The sequence below is a fragment of the Sus scrofa genome, chromosome 11 (assembly GCF_000003025.6).
Source record: "Sus scrofa isolate TJ Tabasco breed Duroc chromosome 11, Sscrofa11.1, whole genome shotgun sequence".
In the NCBI taxonomy this organism is placed as follows: Eukaryota; Metazoa; Chordata; class Mammalia; order Artiodactyla; family Suidae; genus Sus; species Sus scrofa.
In genome coordinates, this window is record NC_010453.5 from 1,080,370 (window position 1) to 1,093,781 (window position 13,412).

Below are 13,412 nucleotides of genomic sequence, written 5' to 3' on the forward strand. Positions count from 1 at the left end.
TCACTCTGTGCTGTATGTATGGCGGCAGACGAAGATCTTTCCGCTCAGCCGTACTCCTCCGTCCGTCAGCCCCCACATTTAGATCCTAGGTTTGGCGGGTCACAGTCCGTCGTCCGTGTGCACTGCTGGCCCCGTAACAGACTCTGAGCAACCTCCTTCTGGCCTGGTGCCTCCTGTTTTTCCTCGAGTCCATACACAAGTGACTGTTTCAGCTGCCTGCTTTCTTCGAACCTCTCTCATCCTCCCAACATCTTGCGGCTTCTGGGAAGTGGTGCCTGGGAGGTAAATGAGACTTACCACGTCTACCATGTTCTTATTTTATCCTCAACATGTGACTGCTAACTCAGCAGGTTACAGAATTCTAGGCTACACGAAAATTTCACTCTCACGTTCTGAAGGCGTTGCTTCGCTTGTCTCTAATTTCTAATGAAGCTACTGCAAAGAACAGTGAGATCTGGACTCGGCAGCTCTGTGGGAAGGTCTAAGATCTGTCACCTCTATCCAGAGTTTTCAGTCATAATAAAGCATGTTCCTTAGGGCAGATCTTCGGTTCTGGGAAATTTTCTAATTTTTTTCTTTGAGGAGTTCCTCTCCTCTTTTCTGTTTTTCCGGAACTTCAATTAGTTGAATATGGAGCCTCCTGAATTTATCCTCTAATTTTGTAGTATTTTTCTCTCCTATCATTTGGGGATTTTTTTCTTTTTTCTCTTTCCTATAACTTGTATCATTTTTTTTTTTAACTTCCTGGGAGATTTCCTTAATTTTATAAACCAAACCAAAACAAAGTGTCAAAAATATACAAATAGTTAACTAAGGCAGTGCAATTAATTCTTATTAATAATAAAAATGTTATTAATTTTGACTTGAGGTTTTTTCATGTTTTTATATTTCTTCCAACAACTGTAGATTACTTTGGAATTAGAAAAAAGTACATAGTATTTAAGACATTAAGCAGAAGGGAAAGAGAAAAAGACAACCTCAAGAAGAATAATGGGGAGTTCCCCTTGTGGCCCAGTGGAAACAAATCTGACTAGTATCCATGAGGATGCAGGTTCCATCCCTGGCCTCGCTCAGTGGGTTAAGGATCCGCCCTTGCCTTGAGCTATGGTTTAGGTTGCAGACGCGGCTTGGATCTGGCGTTGCCTTGGCTGTGGTGTCCGCCAGTGGCTACAGCTCTGATTTGAGCCCTAGCCTGGGAACCTCCATGTGCCTCGGGTGTGGCCCTAGAAAGAAAGAAAGAAGCAGAGTAATAATGTACTTCAGGTTTCTGGTGGTTACTCTCCAGAGCATCGAGCTAAACACAAAACACACAGAGAGAAATAGAAGGAGTCTGAGTAGGTGTAGTATTGAAATACAGGGAAATATTCTTATCCCAGTTTCAAACAGATGGTAAACAGGAAAACTGCACATAATTTAAGAGATCCCAACCAGACACAAAACGTAAGACTGCTTCAACGCACAAGCGCGTGTGCACACACGCATGTAGCACACACACGCCTCCTTCCGGTCAAAGTGATGAAGGGTCCTACCTATTATCGGGGGCGTCAGAGACAGAAAGGTCAAGGCTCACCTATTTCTCAAATTGCAGCCTTCAAAAGACTGACATTTGTACATTCCAACTTTAGTTTTCCTCAACTCACTTTTTCCTCTTTTAGCACCTACTTTTCTTGGGACCGCTAAAACGCCTACTGTGTACCAGAACCCTCGCACGTTTTTACAAAGTCCTTTTCATCAATGTTTTACTCGTGCTTCGGCCCACTCAGGCCACAACCGCAGGGCTAGGTCCTCCCACCCACGAGGACTGCTAGGCCCACGGAACCCGCAGGAAGCACAGCGCGTGTGGTCACGATGACATGCTGTTGCTCTGTCTGCAAAGCCCCTCCTCTCATCACCCAGCGGCCTGGGCGTCAGCATTAGGAAAATCTGCATCTACCCGGTCTTCGAATGTTCGGGGCTGCCTTCTGTCCTGGCCCCAAGCTTATGGGAGCCCGAGGGACAGGCGAGGGAGCCAGGGGTGTGCGGCGGCTCCCGGCAGTCCTTCCCCACAGGAGTGGAGGGGCCGACTTACCCAGTTCTCCTCTATGACGCCAAGGTCGTACTTGTCGTGGGCACCGGAGTCAGCGCGCTGCCTCTGCTCAGCATAAAATTCCTGCAGGGCTGCTAGGGCGTGGGAAGAAAGCTGGGGGGTGCCCTCGTCTTCGGAATCGCTCATGGTCTGTCACCTACAGGTAAACGAGTGCAAGGGCTAAGTCTGTTTTTCCTTCCTATCAAGCAATTTAAAGAATTCTATCTCACATGGAGGATCCGAACGGGAAGTGGCTTACATGAGGGAAACGTCTGACATCAAACATCTACAGAGATCTCCGACTGAACTACTCTTTAGCAAATGCAGGCTTTCTCTCTAAATGCATCCGGACTTTGCAAGGAGATTTTCACATTCTTACGATTCCCTGCACAACGGCGTCTTTGCCACAAGTCTCTGAAGACATTTCACTTTCTTTGGTGCCCCAATGGCCACATGCACATCAGTCACAGTAGATTCGCGGGTCTTTGTAGGCGTGAATGTCACTGTTTAGGCGACCTGCGGCCTCTGGGTATTACTGACGGGAAGCGGAGGACTGACAAATGAGGGATATAGGAAAAGACACAAACAACACAAGGGGTGACTAGGAGAAGAGGGAAGAAGAAGAGCAAAATGGAGGAGAAAAGGTAGGTGTTTTGTAGTAAGTGACAGCCAGGCAAGACTTCTGGGGGGCCACCTGGAGTTAGCCAAATGGTAAGGCTAAGTTTAATCAGGTCTCATTGGTTTATTTTTGCCTTTGTTGGATGCAAAAAAATACTGCTGCATTTTGTAACAAAGCACGTTCTGCCTTTGTTTTCCTCTAGGAGTTTTATGGTTTCCAGTCTTAGATCTTCACTCCATTTTGAGCTTATCTTTGTATCTGGTGTTAGAGAATGTTCTAATTTCATTCTTTTACATACATAGTTGTCTACTTTTCCCAGCACCACTTACTGAAGAGACTATCTTTTCTCCATTGTTTATTCTTGCCTCTTTTTTCATAGATTAACTGACTATAAATGTGTGGGTTTATTTCTGGGCTTTCTATCCTGTTCCATTGATCTATGTGTCTGTTTTTATGCCAGCACCATCCTGGGTTTGTTCCTGCAGTTTTTAAAGTCCTATTGACATATAGTTGATACCGTGCCAGCACCATACTGTTTTGATGAATGCAGCTTTGTAGTATAGTCTGAGGTCTGGAAGCATGATTCCTCCAGTTCCCTTACTCTTTCTCAAGACTGTTTTAGCTACTTGGGGTCTTTTGCATTTCCATACAAATTTAAAAATTTTTGTTCCAGTTCTGTGAAAAATGCTATTGGTAATTTGACAGGGGTTGCTTTAAATCTGTAGACTGCTTTGAATAGCATGGTCATTTTGATAATACGGATTCTTCCAATCCAAGAACACAATATATCTTTCCACCTGTTTGTGTGGTCTTCAGTTTCTTTCATCAGCATCTTAACAACTTTCAGAGCACAGTCTTTTGTCTCCTAAGGTAGATTTATTCCTAGGTATTGTATTCTTTTTGATGCAGTGGTAAGGGGACTGTATTCTTAATTTCTCTTTCTGATACTTCACTGTTAATATACACAAATGCAAGACATTTCTGTGTATTAATTTTGTATGCTGCAACTTTACTGAATTCACTGATGAGCTCTAGTAGTTTTCTGGTAGTGGCTTTCGGATTTTCTTTTTTTGTGTGTGTGTGTCTGCCCCATGACATGTGGAAGCTCCTGGGACAGGGATCGAATCCAAGCTGCCACTGTGACCTATGCCACAAAGGCAGCAATGCCAGATCCTTAATCCACTGCGCTGGGCTGGGGATCAAATCCACACCTCAGCAATGACCCAAGCTACTGCAGAGACAAGGCCAGGTCCTTCAACTGCTGTGCCACAGCAGGAACTCCATGATTTTCTATGTGTGGTTACATGTCATCTGCACACAAAGTCTGACTTCTTCATTTCTAATCTGGTCCCTTTTCTTTCTTTTTCTTCCCTGATTGCTGCCACCAGAACGTCTAAAACTCTGTGGAACTGAAGTGGTGAGAGTGGGCATCCTTGTGAGTATAAAGGAAATACACCTTAACATAGTAAGGACCACAGATGATGAACCCAGAGCTGACATAATTGACAGTGAAAAGCTCAAAGCACCACCTCTAACATCAGGTACAACACAAGGATGCCCACTCCCACCTCTTTAAAAGCAACAACAACATAACCTGTGTGGGCAAATATATACGCTAGTACACATTTCTGTGCTGGGCATCATTCACATGTCTGTTTATATGAATTATAGGATTTTCATAATAGTTACATTATCGGTATGCATATGTCAATGCAGAATGGCTAAGCTGAAGGAGGGGTAACTACTAGTTACGAGCAACAACTGGACTCTAGGGACATGGCCACCCACTGGACATTCAACAGTATACAGCTGTATTTCCTACAGTGGGATACTATACAGCAATTCGAGCATCTTATTTTTATCTTTCCTCTTTGGTGGACAGCTACCTGTGACTCTTTGTTATTTACGAGTGTGCTCTAAGGTCTAATATACATACATTCATCACGTTCTGTATCATATACAGATTTTAAAATTTTTCTACAACTTCCCTTTGTCTCCTGCAAGCCTTTGTTACTGATATCTTCCAACATCTTAACTTTACTAAGTCCGCACACTGTCAAATTAAAAACCGTCTATATTTACCTACCCAGGAGCCACTTAGGTGCACTTCGTTTTGTTGTACAGATTAGTATTTCCATTCGTTGTCATTGTGCTGCTGCTTGAATGACAATGTTTCTTGTAGTGAGATTAGAATGGTTATGCATCCTTTCAGTTTTTTTATGTCTTACATCGCCTTACATTTGGAAAGATTTGGGGGGGACCCCTGACTTCTAGGTGGACAGTTTCTTTTTCTTCATATCCCCGGAGTCCTCCACCGTCTATTAGCTGCATGACTTTCAACATAAAATCTGCCATCATACTTGGTTTTGTAATTTATTTTTTTGGTTCCTTTTTATCTTTCTTCCCTGGCAATTCTTAAATTTTTTCTCATTATTTTTGAGAAATTTGATTTTGAGCATTTGGTTATGATGTGCCTTGGTTTAGTTTTCATGTTTCTTATGCCTTTATTGAGTTTCTTGGTTCTGTGGGTTTATAGTTTTCTTCAACTTTGGCAAGTTTTTGGCCATAATTTCTCAAATAGTTTTCCGCTGTTCTTTTTCTGGTATCCTAACTACACATATGTTAGATTTCCGGGGCTAGGATTGACATGTACACGTTACTATATATGGAGTAGATGGGTAGCAAGGACCTGCAGTATAGTGTAACCTGCAATCTTCCCCAAGCTCTTTCAAGTTCATTTGAAAAAAACAAAAGCTTTGTAAAATTTGTATTTCATTTGTGATAGTTTGTATTTCTGGTGTTTAAGTTGGGTGGTTTTTTGTTTTTTTTTTTCCCCAATGGCTGCATGTGAGGCATATGGACGTTTCTGGGCCAGGAATTGAATACAAGCAGCAGCTGAGACCTATGCCACAGCTGTGACAGTGCCAGATCCTTTAACCCACCATGCTGGGCCAGCAATCAAAACTGGCCCTCAGCAGCAATCCAAGCTGCTGCAGTCACATTCCTTTTTTTTTTTTTTTTTTCCGTCTTTTTTTCTAGGGCCTCATCTGTGGCATATGGAGGTTCCCAGGCTAGGGGTCGAATCAGAGCTGTAGCCACCCACCTATGCCAGAGCCACAGCAATGCCAGATCTGAGCCGTGTCTGTGACCTACACCACAGCTCAAGGCAACGCCGGATCCTTAACCCACTGAGCAAGGCCAGGGATCAAACCCGAAACCTCAGAGTCCCTAGTCATATTTGTTTCTGCCGTGCCACGATAGGAACTCCCTACAGTCGAATTCTTAACACACTGAGTCACAGCGGGAACTCCTCAGTTTGCTAATATTTTATTCTTCAGTGTCTAATCTCATATTAATCTTATCCAGTGCCATTTTCATTACAGCTATTACAGTTTTTATCTTGAGAAGTGTGATTTGGGTGTCCTTTATGTCTTTCATAGTTCTACTTAATATGTTCAGTCACTCCTGCAGCTTTCTAAACCTAAAGAATGCAGTTACAGCATCCACTGTCCTTGTTTACCAGTTATAACTATTCTGAGTCAGTTTCAACTAATTGATTATCTCATTATGGGTTATCTTTTATTTTATGGGTTTTTTTTTTTTGGGGGGGGTTGCCTTTTAGGGCTGCACCTGCAGCATATGGAAGTTCCCAGGCTAGTGAGGCCAGGGATTGAACCCACATCCTCATGGATACTAGCTGGATTCGTTTCCACTGTGCCACAATGGGAAATCCTATCCTTGGTAATTTTTTTTAATTGAATGCCAGGTATTGTGAACTTTAACTTGTTGGATAGTGGATATTTTCTACTCCTGTAAGTGTAATTATAAATGTAAATTACTATTGATAAAAATTCTTAAAAAAATTATTGGAGGAGTTCTTATTATGGCTCAGTGGTAACAAACCTGACTAGTATCCACAAGGATGCAGGTTTGACCCCTGGCCCCACTCAATGGGTTAAGAATCCAGCATTGCTAAAAACTACCTTGAAACAAATGATAATGAAGACACAACCTCTCAAAATCTATGGCATGCTGCAAAAGCAGTGCTCAGAGGGAAATTTATAGCAATACAGGCCTTTCTCAAAAAAGAAGAAAGATCCCAAATTGACAACTTAACACTCCACCTAAATGAATTAGAAAAAGAAGAACAAAAAAGTCCTAAAGTCAGCAGAAGGAAGGAAATTATAAAGATCAAAGAAGAAATCAATAAAATAGAGACTCAAAAAACAATAGAGAAAATTAAACCAAGAGCTGGTTCTTTGAAAAGGTGAACAAAATTGACAAATCCCTGGCCAGACTCACTAAAAAGAGGAGAGAAAGAACCCAAATAACCAAAATTATAAATGAAAAAGGAGAAATCACAACGGATACAGCAGAAATACAAAAAACCATAAAAGAATACTATGAACAACTATACGGCAACAAGTTTGACAATCTGGAAGAAATGGACAATTTTCTAGAATCTTAAGCCTGCCAAAGCTGAATCAAGTAGAAACAGACCAACTGAACAGACCAATCACTAGAAATGAAATTGAAGAGGTCATAAAATCCCTCCCTACAAATAAAAGTCCAGGACCAGATGGCTTCACAGGTGAATTTTATCAAACATATAAAGAGGAATTGGTGCCCATCCTCCTTAAACTCTTTCAAAAGGTTGAAGAAGAAGGAATACTCCCAAAGACATTCTATGATGCCCCATCACCCTCGTTCCAAAACCAGGCAGAGATACCACCAAAAAAGAAAACTGTCGGCCAATATCATTGATGAATATAGATGCAAAAATTCTCAACAAGATCTTAGCCAACCGAATCCAACAACATACCAAAAAAATTATACACCATGACCAGGTTGGGTTCATCCCAGGTTCACAAGGATGGTTCAACATATGCAAATCAATCAGCATCATACACCACATTAACAAAAAAAAAGTCAAAAATCATATGATCATCTCAATAGACGCAGAAAAAGCATTTGACAAAGTTCAACATCCATTCATGATCAAGACCCTTGCCAAAGTGGGTATAGAGGGAACATTCCTGAATATAATCAAAGCCATTTATGATAAACCCACAGCAAATATAATACTCAATGGGGAAAAACTGAAAACCTTCTCACTCAAACCTGGAACAAGACAGGGATGCCCACTCTCACCACTGCTCTTCAACATAGTTTTGGAAGTCCCAGCCACAGCAATTAGACAAACAAAAGAAATAAAAGGCATCCATATAGGAAGAGAAGAGATCAAACTGTCACTGTATGCAGATGACATGATACTATACATAGAAAACCCTAAGGACTCAACCCCAAAACTACTTGAACTGATTAATAAATTCAGCAAAGAAGCAGGATATAAGATTAACATTCAGAAGTCAATGGCATTTCTGTATACCAGCAATGAAACATTAGAAAAGGAATACAAAAATAAGATACCTTTTAAAATTGTACCTCACAAAATCAAATACCTCGGAATACACCTGACCAAGGAGGTAAAGGACCTATATGCCAAGAACTATAAAACTTTAATCAAAGAAATCAAAGAAGATGTAAAGAAATGGAAAGATATTCCATGTTCCTGGATTGGAAAAATCAATATTGTAAAAATGGCCATACTACCCAAAGCAATCTACAGATTCATTGCAATCCCTATCAAATTACCCATGACATTTTTCACAGAACTAGAACAAACAATCCAAACATTTATATGGAACCACAAAAGACCCAGAATCGCCAAAGCAATCCTGAGAAACAAAAACCAAGCAGGAGGCATAACTCTCCCAGACTTCAAGAAATACTACAAAGCCAGTCATCAAAACAGTGTGGTACTGGTACCAAAACAGACAGACAGACCAATGGAACAGAATAGAGAATCCAGAAATAAACCCTGACACCTATGGTCAATTAATCTTTGACAAGGGAGGCAAGAACATAAAATGGGAAAAAGAAAGTCTATTCAGCAAGCATTGCTGGGAAACCTGGACAGCTGCATGCAAAGCAATGAAACTAGAACACACCCTCACACCATGCACAAAAATAAACTCCAAATGGCTGAAAGACTTAAATATACGACAGGACACCATCAAACTCCTAGAAGAAAACATAGGCAAGAATCCAGCATTGCTGTGAGCTGTGGTGTAGGTCGCAGATGGGGCTTGCATCTGCTGTGGGGTAGGCTGGCGGTTGCAGCTCCAATGTGACCCCTAGCCTGGGAGCTTCCATGTGTTGTGGGTGTGGCCCTAAAAAAAAAAATATTGGATATAGTTGACATACAAAGTAGTGTTAATTTCAGGAATACGGCAAAGAAAACCAGTTATTTATATACACACACATATTCATATCCATTCCTTTTCTGGTTCTTTTCCCATGTAGGTTATTACCCAGTATTGAATGAATTTCCCTACGTTATACAGTAGGTCCCTGCGACCCGTTCATTCCGTAAATAGTCGTGTGTCTATATCAAGCCTAACCCCCTAACTTACCCCTCCCTCACCTTGCATTTCCCCTTTGGTAAACATAAGTTTGGGTTTGAAATCTTTGAATTGTTTTGTAAGTTCTATTGTGTCATTTCTATTAGATTCCACATATCAGTAATCTCATACGATCTCTTTCTGTCTGACTTAGTATAATACTTTCTAGGACCATTCATGTTGCTGTAAATGGAAATTTTTTTTTTCTTTTTCTTTTTTAGGGCCACACCCACAGCATAGGACATTCACAGGCTAGGGGTTGAATGGGAGCTGTAGCTGCCAGCCTACGCCACAGCCGCAGCAGCTCAGGATCTGAGCCACATCTGCAACCTGCCCCATATCTCGAGGCAATGCTGGATCCTTAACCCAGGGAGAAGGCCTGGGATGGAGCCCGAGGCCTCACAGATGCTAGTCGGGTTCGTTACCGCTGACCCGCACGAGGAACGCCTCTTCTTCATTAATTTCAATTTTTTATGGCTAAGACTCCTTTTTAATTACATAAATCTTTAGCCATTCCTCGGTTGATGGACTTCAGGTTGTGCCCATGTCTTGGCTATTGTGCATAGTGCTGCAATAAACACTGGGAGGTATGTATCTTTTCAAAATTGTGGTTTTCTCTGGATATGTGTCCAGGAGTGGGATTGCTGGGTCATATAGTTCCGTGTTTAGCTTTTAAAGGAACCTCCACACAGTTCTCCATAGTGGCTGCACCAGCTCACATTCCCACCAACAGTGTAGGAGCGTCCCCTTTTCTCCACACCCTCTCCAGCATTTATCACTAGTAGACTTGTTCATGACGGCCATTTGGACAGGTGTGAGGTGATACCCTGTAGTTTTGATTTGCATTTCTCTAATAATTACGGGTATTGAGCATTTTACGGGGCTTTTTGGCCATCTGTCTGTCCTCTTTGGAGAAATGTCAGTTTAGAGCCTCTGACCACTTTTTAATTGGGCTACTTTTTAAAAATATATAAAGCTGTTGGAGTTCCCATCGTGGCTCAGTGGTTAATGAATCCGACTAGGAACCATGAGGTTGCAGGTTCGATCCCTGGCCTTGCTCAATGGGTTGGGGATCCGGTGTTGTCGTGAGCTATGGTGTAGGTCGCAGACGCGGCTCAGATCCCGCGTTGCTGTGGCTGTGGTGTAGGCCGGTGGCTACAGCTCCAATTTGACCCCTAGCCTGGGAACCTCCATATGCCGCGGGAGCGGCCCAAGAAACAGCAAAAATAAATAAATATATATATACATAAAGCTGTATAAGATGTTTGTATATTTCGGAGAGTAATCCCTTGTCAGTCGCTTCATTGGCACAGATTTTTCCCATTTTGTTGGTTGTTTTGTTAGTGGTTTCCTTTGCTGTTCAAAAGCTTTTAAGTTTATTAGGTCCCATTTATTTTTGCTTTTATTTTCATTGCTCTAGGAGGTGGATCCAAAAAGCTTTCTGCGATTTATGTCAAGTACTGAGAAATATACCTATTCTTTAAGTTAGTGCTGGACACAGTAAAGTTGCTTGGAGGCAATCATCCCTTCCGGTCTCGCTCTCGGGATTGTTCGCGGAGAGCTGAACAGCATTCGCCCGGCACTAATTACTGCTCGCCGTGTGGCAAGTTAGTTCCAAGTACTCCAGCCACTGCCCCGTGAAGCAGGATGCTTTTCAGTACAGCTGGGGGAGCCATTCCCAGTCTCGAAGTCCTGTTTCCCTCCAATCCTTTCAGGGGCTGGTTTCTCTAGCCTCGGGCAGTTTCTCAAGGAGACCCCCTGCACGTCTCTCTCGAGTTCTTTCTCTGCTTCTCTGCCTTGCCCTCCAGCCCTCTGGCCCCAGTGACTTCCCCAGACTCTGTGCAGCGTTTCCTCAGACCAGGGATCGAACCCACACCACAGCAGTGACACCACCAGACCCTTAACCTGCTAGGCCACCAGGGAGTTCCCCAAATGACTCGTACATGAGGCACATGATGATTTTTTTTAACACTGTTGAAAAGCATTTCTGCTATTATTTAGACATTCAGAAAAACAGTATGACAGAGGATTGAGCATGGCTTCCAGAGACACATTCCCTAGGTTTAAATCATAGCCTGGCCACTACTAACTGCATCATCCTCATTATTATTATTGTTGGAGCTACAGCTGCTAGCCTGCACCACAGCCCAGCAACGTGGCATCTGAGCTGCATTTGTGACCTACACCACAGCTCACCGCAATACCAGACCCCTGACCCACTGAGCAAGGCCAGGGATCGAACGTGCATCCTCATGGACACAGTTGGATTCATTTCCGCTGCCCCACGACGGGAACTCCTAACTGCATAGTTTTGAGCAAGTATTTAACTTTTCTATGCCTCAATTTCCTCATCTATAAAGTGAAGATGATAGGGATATGGTGAGTTAGATGAGTTACCATCTATAAAATGCCTAAGAGTCCTTGTCACACAGCAGGAACACACGTATTACCTATCAGTGCTGTTTGAAGCTGCAGTGTGTCATTAATGGTATTCATGGTAGCCACTAAATAAGACAGTTGAGTACCTTCGTGTGACTGTCTGCTTTACAAAAGGGGAACTGCCAGAAGGGGAATGAGTGAAACTGGACCACAGGAAATCGGTAATTAAAGGGAGTAACATCGAGTGTAACCAGGAGACTCAACGAGCACGGGGAGCAGGATGGGCTGTGACTGACTCTCGCACAGATCACACTCACGGACTCAAGGTACACTTTCCTTCCTCACGTTAACAACTCACTTTAAAGATGAGTGTGGGAGTTCCCGTCGTGGCTCGGGGGAAACCCATCTGACTGGCATCCAGGAGGACGAAGGTTCAATCCCTGGCCTGGCTCCGTGGGTTACGGATCCAGCGTTGCCGTGAGCTGTGGTGTAGGTCACAGATGTGGCTTGGATCCTGTGCTGCTGTGGCTGTGGTGCAGGCCGGCAGCTACAGCTCTGACTCAACCCCTAACCTGAGAACCTCCATGTGCCATGGAAAAAAAAATGAGTATAAGTTTACTAGTCAGCATGTTTTCAGATTTGAGGAAATACAGTTATCACTGTATCAACCCTAGACTGCAACACAGATGTAGCAGATCCATCATTTACAGCTTCCAAAGAAAGTGGTCAGAAAGGCGAGGCAGTTCTAAAGGCTGCAACGTCAACGTGGAAGCCATGAGCACGGACGTGTACAGGTTACTAGATGGTTCCGGGAAGACTCCCTCTGGACCTAGGTCATTTTACCGGCACCGCGTGTCTAACGGGACTCTCCTGGATCACTAGAGTCTATCCAGAGCCAAGGGAAAGAGTTTAGATGTGGTTAATTTCAGTCAATTTGGGCATTTAACGGGGCAGTGGCTCCTCATTCCTGTGACAGGAAGCTGTGCACGAGCTCCTGCGTGGAGCTCAGGGATCAACTTTACAGCTGAGTGAGGACGTGGAGAGGCCAGTGTTCCTGAAACAAGAGCAGAACGCTAGTCACAGTTCTCACGGGAAGGAGAGGCGCCGTGCGCCTTGAAAGGCCGCATGAAGCTTGGTCCGTGCAGGGACAAAGCAACAAAGAGACAACCAGGCCAAGGCCTTCACTGCTGAGACGGGGCAGCAAGAGAAAACACACCTTCTGTGATGTGTGGCTGGGGGTGTGTGACAGGACTTCCATGTGCCCGTGAGGACTGACTGGCAGGGAACACATGAGCAACTCTGGCCATCAGCTGGCCCTGTAGTTTGTGGATGCCAATGGGCAAAAATCCAAGAACACAGTTTCAGCAGCTCCAGGAGCAGCTTGTCTGCAACCGCTGGGAGCACGGTGGGCAACAGGGACCCTGTCCTTCAGGTAACGGGGCCTGTGACCTGGTGGCTGACAGCTACTTCTGCGCACGGAGACACCGTCAGGCAGGGGGACGTCACTATAAGGCTCCCACCACCAAGCACTTCCCTCCAGCAGAGACACCTCGGACAGGATTTAAGGCGTTAGCCCCTCCTCCCCACTTTCCTTTTTCTCTTTTCTCCCTTTTGGGGCCAGAAACATGAGGACCAGACCATCCTAAATAGCAATGGAATACACGGAGGAAATTAAGAAAGTCGCTGTGCATGTCTAGGAAGAACTTAGGCTTCTTCAGGCTAATCTTTAGCACAAAAACAGCCTGCAGTGATAGTAATAATAGAACAACAAAACACCAATTCCTGGAGAAGGGGTAGAATTAGTTCACAACCACCACCACCACCACAACTGTGCAAGGGCACAGACACATCCCTGAAACAGATCAAATGGCAGACTCACTAGACA

General features: G+C 43.7%; 1 protein-coding gene across 1 annotated transcript in view; it reads right to left on the reverse strand.

Moving 5' to 3' along the window:
- The window catches only part of EEF1AKMT1 (EEF1A lysine methyltransferase 1), a 40,303-nt gene that overhangs the window by 25,554 nt on the left and 1,337 nt on the right, over positions 1 to 13,412 (reverse strand). Inside the window, exon 2 of the mRNA XM_021065435.1 lies at positions 2,069 to 2,222. Within this exon, the coding sequence (XP_020921094.1) occupies positions 2,069 to 2,212 (144 nt within the window). The 5' untranslated portion in view covers positions 2,213 to 2,222. The remainder of the gene's footprint in view (positions 1 to 2,068; positions 2,223 to 13,412) is intronic.